Consider the following 18202-nt stretch of genomic DNA (forward strand, 5'->3'; position numbering starts at 1 on the left):
AGTCTCTGCCCCCATGCCGTGAACTGAATGGGCGGCTGCAAAGATGCTGAGTGGGCGGCCGCGGGCTCCAGGGACAGTCCTGCTGGGCGGCCACGAAATGGCTGGGAGAGCGGTACAGGCTTCGGGAACAGCCCAGGATTCGGTGACCCCAGGCAAATCATCATTCGACCCCCGAGGGTGTACCGACCCCCAGGTTGAGAACCACTGGTTTAGATCAAAACATATTCATGTGTTAGAATGGTCCAGTCAAAGTCCAGACCTAAATCCAATTGAGAATCTGTGGCAAGACATGAAAATTGCTGTTCACAGACGCTCTCCATCCAATCTGACAGAGCTTGAGCTATTTTGCAAAGAAGAATGGGAAAAGATGTCACTCTCTAGATGAGCAAAGCTGGTAGAGACATCTCCAAAAAGACTTACAGCTGTAATTGCAGTGAAAGATGTTTCTACAAAGTATTGACTCAGGGGGGCTGAATACAAATGTACCTCACACTTTTCACATATTTATTTGTAAAATATTTTGAAAACCATTTATCATTTTTCTTCCACTTCACAATTATGTGTCACTTTGTGTTGGTCTATCACATAAAATCCCAATAAAATACATTTACGTTTTTGGTTGCAACATGATAATATGTGGAAAATTTCAAGGGGTGTGAATACTTTTTCAAGGCACTGTACATTGGTTATTTGCTTTAAGGCACTTTAAAATCCCCATTCCACATAGTCTGTGGGAAAAACACAGTAAGAAAGGTTATCCTGAAAAATAGATGACAGGGCCGTTGGGCAGTGGATGACTATGGATTATTTTTGGAGAAAAAGGTTATTATTTAGCGTCACCTTAATAATCATTTAGGGGACCCTTTACAGAACCTCCCCACCCCTCCTCCCAGTATAAACAGTTGTTAATATTCTGTACTTTTTATTGTTACACCATGGACAGTCAGAACAGAAGAGGAAATGAAATTCAGTTTCCCTCCGGCGTGTTGTTGTCACGCATCGCAGACTCCAGCCGAGCCTTGAAAAACATTTTGGTAGCACAAATGTCTCCGCACGTTGGAGAGAAAAATAAAACACAGGCGTTGTGATTGTACAAAACAAGTAACATCAGCACTTACCAAAGCAGGAGGTTTGAAATCTGACCTCCAGCCTTCCCTTCAGTCTTGTACAGTTGTACACAGTGCCAAGAATCTGCCCCCCCATCTCCCAAACCCTCCCAGCACAAATGTGCCCCCCTCCCCGAAAAATAAAAAATTACCCCTCCTAGCACAAATTCTCTAATCCTCAAATTTCCCCTCTGAGTATACATCCCCCCCCCACTCCAAATCCCCCCTCCGAAAACAGGTTCCCCCTCTCCTCCATCTCCTTTCCTAGCAAAAATCCCCCCTCCAAGAAATGTCCCCTTCTAGTACAAATACCACCCAATCATCCCTACTTGCACAAATCCCCCCCCCCCCAAAAAAAAACCCTCCTAGCACATATCCTCCACCCCACAAATTTCCCCTCCCCTCTACACCCCCCCCCCCCATTCCCAATCCCCCCTCCCAGCACAACCAGCACTAATTCCCCCTGCCCCATCCCTTTTCCTAGCACAAATCCCCCCCCCCCCAAAAAAAAACCCTCCTAGCACAAATCCTCTACCCCACAAATTTCCCCTCCTCTCTACATCCCCCCCCCCCCCACACTCCAAATCCCCCCTCCCAGAACAAGTTCCCCCTGCCCCATCCCTTTTCCTAGCACAAATTCCCCCCCCCCCCCCCCCAAAAAAAAAAAAAAAAAAAATTCTCTCCTAGCACAAATACCTCCTACATCCCCCCTCCTAGCACAATTATTTTTCCCCTCATCCACCTTCCAACACAAATCTGCCTAAATCACCACTTCTAGCACACCCTCTCCCCCAAATTTCTTATCCTAGAACAATTTCCCCCATCCAACTCAAATCCCCTCCACAAATCTCCTTGCAGCACCCCCCCCCCCCCCACCTCACATGATACCACAGTGCCCAGCACAGCCTCCCCTTTTGCCCACCTCCTTGTCCCAGCCCTGGTTGTACAATCTCCTTTCCTGTACTGACACGGCTTACTCTGATTTCACTGCACACTGTGAGCTTCTCAGAATGTACTTTAGAAGCTGCAGCAAGTCAGATAGAGCTCACCTCATTTCCTGTCTGGAGAGTGTCCATCATCATCTAGCTCTTTCCTCCCCTGTTCCTGGACCCCCCCCCCTTTCTTTCATTAGATTTCAGTTCATGGAGGCTCAGCGTCGATTGTTAGCATTACCCAACATGCAGGCTGCCTAGGATCACCCACTTCTCCAGACTGACCCATCAAGGAATTTTTATATTTCTCCTAAGAGCCAGCCCACTGCTTGCATTGCATAGAGGAGCGCAGAGACCTAGTGATGACTAGGTCTACAATAAAATATGTCATGAAAACTGGAAGTTTTCATTTAAACATTTCATTAGCATGTTGATGGGTCCCAAAGACGTGGGGGGGTGGGGGGGTGGGGGGGCACTCAGTCCACACACCGTTGACGGCACATCTGCATGTTATTGGCTGTTGTGTGTGAAATTAGACATATTCATATTTCAGAACTGTAATGAAGGTAAATGTGTCTGTTTTATACAGGGGGAGATTCTTACCTGGAACCGATATCTCCGGAAGAAGCCGATCAAATATCGGATGGTGAGATATCTAAAATGTTTACATTTTTTAAAAAGAAAAATTGTCAGGCAAATGTCTCAGGGGCAATGGGATTGTTGTCCCTCCTAGATATGGCCTGTGGTCTTCTACCTGGCCTCGTCAGTGGAAAAAGTCTATGCATGCAACAGTCGCTGTTGCTCCTTAGGTACCCATATACACCAATGTCTCACACAGATCAGTCCCTGCTGCTGCTTCTCAACGTGTGACCTTTTGCAAAGTTACAATGTACAGTCTGATCACTGGAGGGAGAGGAGACTAGGGAAATGCTTCTTCCTGCCTGCGGCAGACTGATGATGTCATCTCAGCCTAGGCAAAGTCACCCATTAGAGCCCAGAAATAGATTTTTAATGATAAAAATTACTTTGTTGCTGTATATTATGAGATGTCAGGAATTTATTTGTGCAGACTACTAAAAGGTCCACGTTAGGTTAGCCAATAAATGGTATTGCTTAAACTGTAAATGTTTTCTATTGAAATGATGACAGATAACAACACTCTAATACTACTATGAATGACTAGATATAGGATGGGGTTATAGTCACTGAATAGATTTTATTTTACTTATGACCGGGATCGATACCAGCTACTCACAAGGGAAGTAATCTCCAGGGCCAGATCTTGGAATAACCCATTTGGGGCATGGCTTAAGAATGGCAGGGACAGCACACAACCACCCACAGTTGCTGGGGGTCATTAACGTGCTCCAGTTTATAATAAATGGGTCCAGACTGCTGTCTAGGGGGCCAATACAACCAGCTGAGTGTTTGTGGTTGCTGTCCCAACACAGGTTATGTGTTTTTGCTAGGGGAATAGTGTACTGTTTACATATGGGCCATGCGATCTGCCCCCCATACACCTAGGACTGAACTACTAACACAACAATATCTGCCCTACTGTATAATCTGTTAGTCAAAGGCCTATGGACATGCAGTGGGCAATCTGCCATTGCCTCTCCTTCACCAACCTTGGTGTATCTTTGATGTCTGTTCTTGTTGTTTTGATACTTAGGGCTAGTGACAATGGGTGTTTGTCTGCATCAGAACTGGTTTTATCCCTATACAAGCCTATAGAAATGCAAAAGCAACTGAAGTAGGTCAAATGCAGGCCAGAAAATGGTAAATGATCAAAGGCAGGTCAGAAGGTGGTCAACTGCAGGTCAAATTTGGGTTAGAAGGTCAAATGCAGGTCAGAAGGTGGTAAACTGCAAGTCGACTGCAGGTCTGAAAGTGGTCAAATGTGGGTTGAAAGGAGGTCTACGGCAGGTCAGAAAGTGGTAAACTGCAAGTTAACTGCAGAAGGTGGTCAACTGCAGGTTAAATGTGGGTCAAATGTGAAAGTGGTCAACTGCAAGTCAAATGCAGGTCAGAAAATGGTCAAATGTGGGTTGGAAGGAGGTCTACTGCAGGTCAGAAAGTGGTAAACTGCAAGTCAACTGCAGAAGGTAGTCAACTGCAGGTTAAATGTGGGTCAAATGTAGGTCAGAAAATGGTCAAATGTGGGTTGGACGGAGGTCTGAAAGTGGTAAACTGCAAGTCAACTGCAGGTCTGAAAGTGGTCAACTGCAAGTCAAATGTGGGTTGGAAGGAGGTCAACTGCAAGTCAAATGTAGGTTAGAAGGTGGTCCAATGTAGGTTGGAAGGAAGTCAATTGCAGGTCAGAAGGTGGTAAACTGCAAGTCGACTGCAGGTCTGAACGTGGTCAACTGCAAGTCAAATGCAGGTCAGAAAATGGTCAAATGCAGGTCAGAAGGTGGTCAAATGCAGGTCAGAAAATGGTCAAATGCAGGTCAGAAGGTGGTCAAATGCAGGTTAAATGTGGGTCAAATGTAGGTCAGAAGGTGGTCAAATGTAGGTTGGAAGGAGGTCAACTGCAGGTCAGAAGGTGGTAAACTGCAAGTCAACTGCAGGTCTGAAAGTGGTCAACTGCAGGTCAAATGTGGGTCAAAAGGAGGTCAACTGCAGATCAGATGCACCTCTCAATAAATTACAAATGACCTTACAAGCATTTTAAACTGATGTCACAAGCACATTACATTTGCCCATCAACACAAACCCAAAGTCTGACAACACAGACCACAAGGCTAGCCAGTTAACTAGGGTACAAGCTGCAGTGGCACAAGGCAGTGGGAATATGGGAACAGGAATATAATGACTAATAGCTTAAAAAAATGGCTGACCTTTCTTTCCTTTGATTCTTTTTCAGATGTAGACTGCTATGAGAATGCCAATGAAGAAATTAAAGAAGGATCAATAGGTAGATCTAGTAACACTCTATATGGCTGTTTGCTTTGTATCTGTAGATCCACCAGCCCCATCCCATTTATCCTTCACACAACTCAAAAATACAATGAATCCCATGTTCCCAGGTGTAACTTACAAGATATTGTCATCGAAGGGGGGAAAACTATAGAAATATCACTCCATCGTTCAAAGATTTCTCCTATGGGATTATTGGGCAGCAAGTTCACCATGTGCTGGAATGTCTTCCCACCAACTGCACTACCTTCATTTTAAATATTTTCTGCTCCAGTAATATGCCAGAACTTTTTGATTATTTCACCATGAATGAATTATCTAGTAGTAGTTGGTCAAATTTAACTGGACTGGCTCTAAGAACGGCTCAGTTCGGAACAGCAGTGACTTGGAGAAGCTTAAAAAAGTCTTCAACATTATAGAACAAATCCAGCTGAATGTGACCGACTACTACTAGCTATACCATGACTTTGATAAATGGAAACCTTCATAGATATAAATGAATTAGAAACTATTTTACAGAATCCTGTTGTGGATGGTATACAGTTTGTGTTTTGCAGCCTCTTAACTTATATTGGGTGATGGTGTAATAATCAGAGGGTACACTGGATCATTTATTTCAATTGGATTATTCATTACAATGAAGCAAGGAGGTTTGCACCAACCAAATGTTTTAACTGTAACTAGCCAGAGGTTGCTAGCTCATCACCAATAAAAGGCTGGCCCATTTTGCACTAAATTTTCTGTATTGGTCTCCAACATGACTTCTCTGATGAAGCTCAGTTCTTTAGTAAATGGAAGTCTTTAGCAAACAAAAAATAATCTGTATAAAACATGTAGTCAAAGAGATGCAAAGGCTGCCATGGCTACTCTCTACTTTTTAAACTGACAATTACTTCGGATCCAAAACAAGCATATTGAGAAGGGGGTGTTAGATTGTCGGATGCTGCTTCTGGGTCAAAACCATGCAATCAACAAGACTCACTATGTGAGTTCCCTTTGAGTGGACGTAACTTTCCATCATTTGAAGAGACCATTCCTCTTTTGAAACCAATTCTTTTTCGATCTGACATGTAGACCATTGTACCATTTAAGTACTACATGTGTTATACTATGATAAACCTTTCACCCAACCTCTACATTATTACACAATTTACCTTAAAAAGCTTGGGGCTGGAGAGGGAGTTGGGTGCGGCTTTGGCTCTGAGACGAGTGCTGAGAGGCAGAGCCAACTGTAAATCAGGCAGCTGGGTGGATCCCAACAATATGGTCGGGGTCCTTTTAGAGCCTGGAGCAGCTCTGTCACTTCTGCTGATTTGACTGCTTCTTGGTCACAGGAGAGCACAGGCAAGTGCACTGCTGGGACCCAGAAGAGAAGTATGACCAAAAAAGCTTTGGCCATACTTCTCCTTGAACCAAGAATTTTTTGCCTACTAACTCATTAAGGTCTACTTCAGGGGTCTCTAAACTTTCAAAACAAAGGGCCAGTTTACTGCCCTTCACAAGTTAGGGGGACAGGACAGTAGCTAGTGGGAGTAAAAAATGCCCTGGCATCATTGGGAAAAAACATTATCATAGGCTTGGTGGTCAGTGGTAATACAAAAATGACATCATTGGTGTCAGTGGGAGAAATAGCGCCCCATCTTTGGTGTCACTGGGAGAAGTAGTACCCCATTGCTGGTGTAAGTGGGAAGAACAGTACCTCATCATTGGTGTCAGTGGGAGGAATAGTGCCCTCATAATTGGCATCAGTGGGAATATTGGTTAAAAAGTGAGGAGACCCAGGAGAACTGCTGGTTTCATGCACATTTCTGGATCAAGATGGGGTTTAGGTAGGTATAATGGAGGGCTGGGGGTGGGGAGCTGCACCCAGAAGGTTTTTCCCTTAATGCAGAGAATCTAAAAAATCTTCTGCCTTTAGAACAACTTTAACAGACATGGCAGGGGTTTTCCTTGTACTACTTACTTGGTGCTAAAAGGTGAACCACCTGCTTGTCTGAGAGAAGTTGGGAGGTTTAAACAAAGATTTACAATCAAGTTAACGGACAGAACTACAAAGTTTATTCTATTTCTAATGTAGAAAACATTCCTTTACCATAGGTTCACAGTCCTACGAAGACATGAACGGGCCAAAGATTGGACAGTCTCTGATTCCAGAGAAGACCCGTGAAGAAGGTGGAATTTTGTTTTTAAGTTTCTCTTTTACTCCAAAAGGTTTTTGCTAGAGAGAGAATATCCACCTTCCCATGTATTGCATAAGTCACTATAGCTGCAATGTCCTGCCATATGGATTAAATAGGGGACGTGAAATGTGGTTCCTCTAGTAACAACTTTGCTCTAGTTTTAAATAGCTAGTAGTAGTTGGTGACATTCATCCAGACTTGTTCTGTATTGTTAAAGATGTTTTATCTTTAATCCAAATGGCTTCCTCAGTTCCATTGAGTGTCAGGGGCATACCTAAGGATCGATAGCCACGTGGGCAACTCAACTCATTTACCTTAATCCAAAGACCGCAACGTCATGCAATGTGCCAAGGCAGATGCTATTGTGCAAGAACATGATGGGAGGTGTGAACGATTCACTTCTCACCCAAGTATCTTCCCAATTCCAATGAATGTTGGGAACATACCCCAGGATTAATAGTCATGTGAGCAACTCAGTTACCTTAATCCAATAACCATGGCATCATGAATTGTGTCAAGAGATTGGAGTGTAGGTGGAGTGCTGGACATTAATGTAAAGTATAATTAGCAGACATGTAGTAGAGGGCAGCTCTCTGTAAAACAGATGGACCCAAAAGAGGTCACTGTAGTAGTGATGCAAAAAAGACGGTCAAGAAATAAGACCCCAATTAGGTTTAATCAGCTTCCGTGTTTTTTTTTTTTTGTCAAACCTTAATTGAACAAGCGGAAGTTAGAAGCTGATTGGCTACCAAGCAGAGCTGCACCAGATTTTGCACTCTGGTTTTAGTAAATCAACCCTATTGTGAAGGCCCACCAGTCCCCCTTCAACAGGGACAAAGGGTTTAACATATACATAAACATTTGTCAGCAGACACAAATGAAATACATACTGTATGATAAAAGATACATTATAAGTTCATAATCAATAGAAAAATATATATATAAAAGAAGAAAGGAAAACTATAATAAAAATTATAACAATAATGATATTTGTTAATATAAGAACAATGCTACTCACCGTAATATTAAAATGTCAGGCAAAATGCATATGATAAAAGATGCCCTATAAGGTCATACTCCAAGAAATATAATGTCAATAGAACCTGTTAAAGTATAATCTATAGGAATTTGGTGAAAATTGGGAGATTTTGATAAATTTTCACCTTTTTTGGTAAAATCCTAATGGGGAATTGTGTTTTTTTTAGGTGTGCAATGGGCTCTGTATGGTTCCTGATGGTTCCAAAAGCTCATTCAAACAATTATGGACCTGTTCTTGTGCAAAAAAATGTCCCCCTCATTAGACTTAAATGAGATCTAAGATCAAAAACTCACGAGGGGGATCACCTTTAACTTTCCAATAAAGATTCCATTTAATAAAACCTTATTACCTATTTACTTTTATTTGTGTCTGTAGATGCTGATTCCTATGAGAACATGCAGGCCCCCCTATACTCCCAGCCGAACCGTTCCGTCAACTCTCTGGCCCATTCTGTTGAAGATGGAGTTGAACAGACAGGGCCAGAAATGGCAGACGTCTCACCAGAGCAACAGTGGCCCACCGGCACCGAGCTGAAGCAACTAAGTACGAATATTTGGGATAAGCCTGATGTACAAGTGCATGGTATATGAAAGGCTAGGATAAACTTGTCAAATAAAATGTAATTTCTCATTTTCCTTTTTTTTTTTTTGGCAGATGGAGACTTTTACCTGTCCTACCAAGCCAACAACTTCTGAGAGTCCTCATGGCAGGGATGGACTGTAAACTGTCCAGTGAAAATGAAAGAAAACTGACATGTTACAATGGCCATTAGAATGAAGGATACCTGTCATTTTTAGTGTGAATAACGGGACACCTGGAGGATCAGGAATGGACCACCAATAGTGAGACATTGTGGATATCATGTGACCTCCTTTATGTTTGACCATACAGGCTTGTGGAATTTTGGTTGTAATTGAAAACAAGAGGAAAACCACCAACTGTCCTTTAATGTTTGGGGACTGTTAGTGGCATGAAAAGAAGAACTGTCATTGGACTGCACAGTCTTAGCACAGTTAGGCTTTCAACAATGGCGCTGACCAATACAAACCCATCGTTTCACTTTTTTTTTTCCAAAAAGGAACCAACCATTTCCGATAAACTTTTGTAGATGAAAAAATAAGGACCAGCTCTTCGAAACATACGGATTCTTCATTTTCATGTCCTCTTGGCCAAAAATGACCACATGGTTACTGCTAGAACGGCCCAAAAACTCCTATTTTGTGCTTGGTTATATGTTTCTACTAGAGACAATTGAGTCTGATAGACAATTGGTGGCGCGGTCGGAGAAATTGACAGGGACATGGAACTTATGTGCACAATTGTCACAAATTGTATATTATGTCGCAGTGAACTTGGTTTTAAATAATTTATATAGAGCGTTTCTTCCTGGGAACTCTTGGCAATTTATCTACAATTGGCGAGCCAGCCAGAATATCACACCAGGGCCATTTTTGAGACAATTAGCCCACCAGCCTGTTCTTGAAGTGTGGGGAGAAAGCGAAGTGCCTGGAGGAAATGCAAGCACACAAAACATGCAAACTCCATGCAGATAAGTGTCCTGGCCAGGATTCACATTGAGGACCCCATTACTACAAGGCAGATTTCCTGACCAATAACCCAATGTGCTGCCCTTACAGTTGATATGGAGTACTGCACCATTGACTACCTGTGCCTATTCAATGTGCCAAATTATATGCAGTCTTTTCAGTTATTTGTCGCATAAATCGCAACATTTCTGTGAAATGTCGCAAATAGGGGGTTTTTCCTATTTCCTACGTCACATGTCACATTCAACGTGAAGATTCATTGAGACTCATTGTTTATTTGTCGCATTGGTAATGTTGCAATCTGCGCTGTTTTAATGTTGAACCGCTTTGACTTGTTGCCGACCTATTGACTTGTTCCATTTGCATCTGTTTGTGTGGAAGTGTTTCGATCTTTGTCTTTTTTTAATGTATTTTGAAAAAAAAAATTCACAATATCACTTTTATAATTAATAATAAATGTACAATTTCACTTGATCACTTGACTGAATGTCATAAGGAAAAAAAAAATGAAAGGACCCAGGAAACTCTTTTTTGTTTTAGTTTTAGAAGATTTGGGACCTCTGTACAGTTTTTTATTGCTGATCCGCACTCTGTATTAGTCCTAATAACCATTATTGTCACAAGAAAATGGGAAATCCTGAATTTTACAGCTGTCACTGCAACTGGGGCAATCTTCCAATGAGGACTCCTGTACCAAAAACAACTAAGAGCAGTTTTCTTTTGACTTCCTGTTGTGTCTCTTGGACAGGAAGTAAAGGGAAATATCACTTAGACAGAGCCAACAACAACAACAAAAAATAAACAATTCTCTAATATATTTTCAGCTTTAAATATACAAAAAAGTAATGTTATAAATAAGTAATGAATTGCAGCCTACCAGTCAGTCCTTAGATGTGAGGGCTGCAATAGTTGTTTTGTCTTGGGAAGTCCTGTTCTCGGGTGACAACACTTATTGTACTCTATTTATGGAGAAGCAGCGTTGTCACCTAAGGACGGGAGTACAGAACACCTCTTCCCACTCTTATTGTTTATCATCTATAACATGGGGGGGTCGTTAGTTCACAGAATATAACTAGGAAAGCTTATAACCATGTTTGAGATCTATTTTCTGTGCACCAGAAGTTACAAGGACACATGATTTTTTTTGGCAGGATCAATGGTTATTTTTCCTTACTTAGCCTAAAAAAAAGACCTCATGCTGTCACCACATCTAAAGACTGGTAAAATGGTAATATACACTCACCGGCCACTTTATTAGGTACACCTTGCTGGTACTGGGTTGGACCCCCTTTTGCCTGCAGAACGGCCTTCATTCTTCGTGGCATAGATTCAACAAGGTGTTGAAAACATTCCTCTGAGATTTTGGTCCATATTTACATGATAGCATCACGCAGTTGCTGCAAATCCATGATGCGAATCTCCCTCCCCTCTCTCCTCTCTCCACCACATCCCAAAGGTGCTCTATTGGACGAGATCTGGTGACTGTGGAGGCCATTGGAGTACAGGGACCTCATTGTCCAGTGGTGAGATGATTGGAGCTTTGTGACATGGTGCATTATCCTGCTGGAAGGAGCCATCAGAAGATGGGGACACTGTAGTCATAAAGGGATGGACATGGTCACCAACAATACTCAGGTAGGCCGTGGTGTTTAAACGATGCTCAATTGGTACTAAGAGGCCCAAAGTATGCCAAAAAAATATACCCCCCACCATTACACCACCACCAGTCTGAACCATTGATACAAGGCAGGATGGATCTATGCTTTTATGTTGTTTCCACCAAATTCTGACCCCACCACCTGAATGTTGCAGCTGAAATCGAGACAAATCAGACCAGACATTGTTTTTCCAATCTTCTATTGTCCAATTTTGGTGAGCCTGTGCGAATTGTAGCCTCAGTTTCCTGTTCTTAGCTGACAGGAGTGGCCCCGGGTGTGGTCTTTTGCTGCTGTACCCCATCTGCTTCAAGGTTCAATGTGTTGTGCATTCAGAGATGCTATTCTGCATACCTCGGGTCAAGGCATTTTCCTCCACACAACTTCCGCTCACTGGATATTTTCTCTTTCGGACCATTCTCTGTAAACCCGAGAGATGGTTGTGCGTGAAAATCTTAGATGCACCTTAAAGCTCAATTGCAGCAAAAACATTTTTTATAATTCTGAATGGAGCAAGAAAGGTGCAGAATTATTAGTCCTGGGTAGACAAGGGAAGGGTCAGGATTATTAGTCCTTTGTAGAACAGGGAAGGATCAGGATTATTAGTCCTGGGTAGAACAGGGAAGGATCAGGATTATTAGTCCTGGGTAGAACAGGGAAGGGTCGGGATTATTAGTCCTGGGTATAACAAGGAAGGGTCAGGATTATTAGTCCTGGGTAGAACAGGGAAGGGTCAGGATTATTAGTCCTGGGTAGAACAAGGAAGGGTCAGGGTTATTAGTCCTGTGTAGAACAGGGAAGGATCATGATTATTAGTCCTGGGTAGAACAGGGAAGGGTTCGGGATTATTAGTCCTGGGTATAACAAGGAAGGGTCAGGATTATTAGTCCTGGGTAGAACAGGGAAGGGTCAGGATTATTAGTCCTGGGTAGAACAGGGAAGGGTCAGGATTATTATTCCTGGGTAGAACAGGGAAGAGTCTGGAATATTAGTCCTGGGTAGAACAGGGAAGAGTCTGGAATATTAGTCCTGGGTAGACAAGGGAAGGGCCAGGATTATTAGTCCTGGGTAGAACAAGGAAGGATCAGGATTATTAGTCCTGGGTAGAAGAGGGAAGGATCAGGATTATTAGTCCTGGGTAGAACAGGGAAGGGTCAGGATTATTAGTCCTGGGTAGAATAGGGAAGGATCAGGATTATTAATCCTGGGTAGAATAGGGAAGGATTGGGATTATTAGTCCTGGGTAGAACAGGGAAGGGTCGGGATTATTAGTCCTGGGTAGAATAGGAAAGGATCGGGATTATTAGTCCTGGGTAGAATAGGGAAGGATCGGGATTATTAGTCCTGGGTAGAACAGGGAAGGGTCGGGATTATTAGTCCTGGGTAGAATAGGGAAGGATCGGGATTATTAGTCCTGGGTAGAACAGGGAAGTGTCGGGATTATTAGTCCTGGGTAGAACAGGGAAGTGTCGGGATTATTAGTCCTGGGTAGAACAGGGAAGGGTCAGGATTATTAGTCCTGGGTAGAACAGGGAAGGGTCAGGATTATTAGTTATTATTATTATTATTATTATTATTATTATTATTGATGCACCAAATGGGTTTTTTGGTGTCGAAACCGATACCGAAAATGAAAAATACACTAGGCCGAAAACCGAAACCGATACTGAAACAGCACTGATACCGAAAGTGACTGTTTTTAAAAATATTTTGACCAGGAGATGGTCAGAGGCTGTAGACACATTACAGGAGATGTCAGAGACTGCAGACAGGATACAGGAGATTTTCAGAGACTGCAGACACATTACAGGAGATGTCAGAGACTGGGGACATGGTACAGGAGATGGTCAGAGACTGCAGATATGGTAGAGGAGATGGTCAGAGACTGCAGATATGGTAGAGGAGATGGTCAGAGACTGCGGACATGGTACAGGAGATGGTAAGAGACTGCGGACATGGTAGAGGAGATGGTCAGAGACTGCAGACATGGTACAGGAGATGGTCAGAGACTGCAGACATGGTAGAGGAGATGGTCAGAGACTGCAGACATGGTAGAGGAGATGGTCAGAGACTGCAGACATGGTAGAGGAGATGGTCAGAGACTGTGGACATGGTAGAGGAGATGGTCAGAGACTGTGGACATGGTAGAGGAGATGGTCAGAGACTGCGGACATGGTAGAGGAGATGGTCAGAGACTGCAGATATAGTACAGGAGAGGGTCAGAGACTGCGGACATGATACAAGCGATCAATGCAGCCTCACCAGTGCCCGTCATGCAGCCCGCGTTTGCCCCTCAGATGCAGCCCACATGTGCCCAAAGGATGCAGCTTGCCTGTGCCTATAAGATGCAGCCTCACCTGTGCCCGTCATGTAGCCTGCCAGTGCCTATCATGCAGCTTGCCAGTGCCCGTCATGTAGCCTGCCAGTGCCCGTCATGCAGCTTGCCAGTTCCCGAATCAGAGCTGCGATCTCCGTGTGTCACGAAGCTACATTTGAATTGCCCAGGTCGCAGTAACAATGTCCTGCCTCCTGTAATCACATCACATTGATTCAATGTCCCACCATTGGATCAGTGTGCCGTCTGTCACAGGAGGCGGGACATTGTTACTGCGGTCTGTGTAGTTAAGCTCCGTGACACAACGGAGATCGCGGCGAGGAGGGAGGGAGGGTTAGAGGAGGAGGAGAAGAGAGGAGAGGACTGCGGCGCGCCGCACCAGAAGGACACCCCCGTAATGGGCGGCACCAGTGACGGGGCCCCGCCCCCATTTTCAGCGAGATTTCCTTTTCGGCATTTTGCCAAAAAGGCCATTTTTGGCCGATATGTCTCGGCGGGTTCGAAATATCGTGCATCACTAATTATTAGTCCTGGGTAGAACAGGGAAGGGTCAGGATTATTAGTCCTGGGTATAAGAAGGAAGGGTCAGGATTATTAGTCCTGGGTAGAATAGGGAAGGGTCAGGATTATTAGTCCTGGGTAGAACAGGGAAGGTTCAGCGTTATTAGTCCTGGGTAGAACAAGGAAGGATCAGGATTATTAGTCCTGGGTAGAACAGGGAAGGGTCAGCTTTATTAGTCCTGGGTAGAACAGGGAAGGGTCAGGATTATGATTCCTGGGTAGAACAGGGATGAGTCTGGAATATTAGTCCTGGGTAGAACAGGGAAGAGTCTGGAATATTAGTCCTGAGTAGAACAGGGAAGGGTCAGGATTATTAGTCCTGGTACGAAAAGGGAATGTTCAGGATTGTTAGTCCTGGGTAGAACAGGGAAGAGTCTGGAATATTAGTCCTGAGTAGAACAGGGAAGGGTCAGGATTATTAGTCCTGGGACGAAAAGGGAATGCTCAGGATTGTTAGTCCTGGGTAGAACAGGGAAGAGTCAGGAATATTAGTCCTGGGTAGAACAGGGAAGAGTCAGGATTATTAGTCCTGGGTAGAACAGGGAAGGGTCAGGATTATGATTCCTGGGTAGAACAGGGATGAGTCTGGAATATTAGTCCTGGGTAAAACAGGAAAGGGTCAGGATTATTAGTCCTGGGTAGAACAGGGAATGTTCAGGATTGTTAGTCCTGTGTAGAACAGGGAAGAGTCAGGAATAATAGTCCTGGGTAGAACAGGGAAGGGTCAGGATTATTAGTCATGGGTAGAACAGGGAAGAGTATGGAATATTAGTCCTGGGTAAAACAGGGAAGAGTCAGGATTATTAGTCCTGGGTAGAACAGGAAAGGGTCAGGATTATTAGTCCTGGGTAGAACAGGAAAGGGTCAGGATTATTAGTCCTGGGTAGAACAGGAAAGGGTCAGGATTATTAGTTTTGGGTAGAACAGGGAAGAGTCAGGATTATTAGTCATGGGTAGAACAGGAAAGGGTCAGGATTATTAGTCCTGGGTAGAACAGGAAAGGGTCAGGATTATTAGTCCTGGGTAGAACAGGAAAGGGTCAGGATTATTAGTACTGGGTAGAACAGGAAAGGGTCAGGATTACTAGTGTTGGGTATACACAGTTAAAAAATTTGAAAAAACACACACCTGTGTACACACTGAGGCCTCCTCCTGGGTACAAGGTGCTAGGATAGCTAGATAAGTGTTAGTGTTTGTCAGTGTGGCTGTAAATTTGGGTTAGGCAAAAGCATAGTTTGGCTCACTGTACTCAGTGAGCTGCAGTTGTTTAGTCAGGTCTGATTTGTGTGCTCTGCTGCTGCCAGTTTCCTGGATAGCTCCAATTTTTTGCAGTTAACTTGAGAAGTTTCTGAATGATAGGTGTGGAGCTATGCAGATGGCAGAATGCATATTGATACAGCCACAGCCTATCCCAGAGAGGCAGGCTTTGACGGCATGCTAGGAGACTGGATTTATTATGGGAGCAAACAGGACTCTGGGTCTTTTCCCAGAGTGGAGGTGTCCAGTCTGAGGGGGGCGCTCTGCCCTTTCAGGCACAAGCTGCAGCGAGGGAGCCTCAGGTGGGTGACCTGAAGGAGGAATAATGAGACCCAGGTGCTTGGAAGAAGCTGACTGAGGGGAGATGTCTGCCTCATCCCTATCCAAGTTCTCCAAAAATAAAAACAACGTCCCCTAGACTCGTCCTTGGAAGAAGGAGTGGAGGAGTCCATTGAGTGCCTGGCTGTGGGGCAGGAGTTGGGAAGAATCGGACAGTAATTCCTGTGGCTCCTACAGGCGTAGAGCTGCACATGTGACACCAAAATGGACGGATGTTATGTGCCTTCTTATCTTTTTTATGTCACCACTTTTGCATTATGACGTCAGAACATTTTTGAGGTACTTGTGTGTCAATCTGGCTATTTATTGTAACTGAGCTAAAACACAGAGTCACCATAAGCCGAGTGAGCACCCCTACATTGGGTGTATGGGCACAGTGCTAGAGGGATTGGACAGTTTTCTAGGTTTGTATTGCTGACAGTGTTCCCGTTGGGAAGATTCAGCCTTCTGGTGCCCATTGTCACTAAGGGGTAAAGGCCCATGCTTTTGTGTGAGCAAGCCATAAGAAAGTGAGCAGAAGTCCAAAACGTTACAGGTGCTCCAAGAACGAAAGGTGAGGCGAAACTTTCCAATGAGGACACAGGGACAACTGTCTAAGTGAGGAAATCCCCTCATGTTGGGAGATTTCCTCTCACTTCCTGTTGTGTTTCTGTGACAGGAAGTGAAGGGAAATTTCCTCTGTGGTACCCAAACATCAAAAAATAAAATGGCAGGGGTTTTAACCATAACCTACTCCATACCTCCCAATATTCTGAGATTGGAATGAGGGACGCCTACTAACAAACATATGTAGGCATAGGACACACCCCCTGCCACACCCCCTTAACCACTTCCGGACCACCGCACGCCGATATACGTCCTAACTTTGAAGAGGAATATTGTTGATATGGCAGCTAGCAAAACCCCGGTATGATCTTTTCCCGCCGTACTCCGGTGCCCTCCGCCGCTTACCAGAACCGTCGACAGAGGTGGAGGCGATCGGATCCTCTCACGTCAATGGCATGGAGATAAGTGAGAGGAAGATGGCCCCCACCCGTCTCCATAACATTGCAAGGCGGAAGCGACATCAAAACTTCACTTCTGCCCATAGCTCTTAAAGGGACATTTTTTTTTTTTTTAAATTACATTTTTTTTTTTTTAATTTATTGCACTTTAGTATAAATATGAGATCTGAGGTCTTTTCCTGTCATGCTTTTTTTCTATTACAAGGGATGTTTACATTCCTTGTAATAGGAATAAAAGTGACACAATTTATTTTTTAAAAGAACAGTGTAAAAATAAAAAAATTAAAGGTAAAATAAATAAGAAAAAACTAAATTTAAACACGCCCTGTCCCGCTGAGCTCGCGTGCAGAAGCGAACGCATACTTGAGTAGTGCCCGCATATGAAAACAGTGTTCAAACCACACATGTGAGGTATCACCGCGATCGGTAGAGCGAGAGCAATAATTCTAGCCCTAGACCTCCTCTGTAACTCAAAGCATGCAACCTGTAGAATTTTTTAAACGTTGCCTATGGAAAAGTTTGTCGCCATTCCACGAGCGGGCGCAATTTTGAAGCGTGACATGTTTGGTATCAATTTAGTCGGCGTAACATTATCTTTCACAATGTAAAAAAAAATTGGTCTAACTTTACTGTTGTGTTATTTTTTAATTCAAAAAAGTGTATTTTTTCCAAAAAAAAGTGCGCTTGTAAGACCGCTGCACAATTACGGTGTGACAGAAAGTATTGCAAAGACTGCCATTTTATTCTCTAGGGTGTTTTTATAAAAAATGTATAATGTTTGGGGGTTCTAAGTAATTTTCTAGCAAAAAAAAACAGTTTTTAACTTAGGGTCCTTTCACACTGGGGCGGTTTGCAGGCGCTATTGCGCTAATAATAGCGCCTGCAAACCGACCCGAAAGTGCCGCTGCTGTGTATCCAGTGTGAAAGCCCCGAGGGCTTTCACACTGGAGCGATGCTCTGGCAGGACGGTAAAAAAGTCCTGCCAGCAGCATCTTCGGAGCGGTGTAGGAGCGGAGTATATACCGCTCCTTTACTGCTCCTGCCCATTGAAATCAATGGGACGGCGCGGCTATATCGCCGGCAAAGCGCCTCTGCAGAGGCGATTTGCGGTGGTTTTAACCCTTTCTCGGCCCCTAGCAGGGGGGTAAAACCGCCCCGCTAGCGGCCGCATACCGACTTACAATAGCGGCGCTTTACCGCCGACAACGCCCCCGCCCCAGTGTGAAAGGAGCCATAGTGTAACAGTGTAAACAACAAATCTCAAAAAGAGGCTTAAGGCTGCTGAGGCACTTGCCTTTGCAGGCGCTAAAGTACTAAAAATAGCGCCT

The 18202-nt window shown here is 43.9% G+C and overlaps 1 protein-coding gene across 1 annotated transcript in view; it reads left to right on the plus strand.

Annotated features, from left to right (window-relative positions):
- Positions 1-10197, plus strand: part of CD19 (CD19 molecule) — a 51704-nt gene extending 41507 nt beyond the window's left edge. The window contains exons 8-12 of the mRNA XM_073636213.1: positions 2628-2684; positions 4905-4955; positions 7055-7129; positions 8552-8719; positions 8831-10197. Of these exons, the coding sequence (XP_073492314.1) occupies positions 2628-2684; positions 4905-4955; positions 7055-7129; positions 8552-8719; positions 8831-8871 (392 nt within the window). The 3' untranslated portion in view covers positions 8872-10197. The remainder of the gene's footprint in view (positions 1-2627; positions 2685-4904; positions 4956-7054; positions 7130-8551; positions 8720-8830) is intronic.
- Positions 10198-18202: the final 8005 nt, after the last annotated feature.

The sequence above is a fragment of the Aquarana catesbeiana genome, linkage group LG06 (genome assembly GCF_042186555.1).
Source record: "Aquarana catesbeiana isolate 2022-GZ linkage group LG06, ASM4218655v1, whole genome shotgun sequence".
In the NCBI taxonomy this organism is placed as follows: domain Eukaryota; kingdom Metazoa; phylum Chordata; class Amphibia; order Anura; family Ranidae; genus Aquarana; species Aquarana catesbeiana.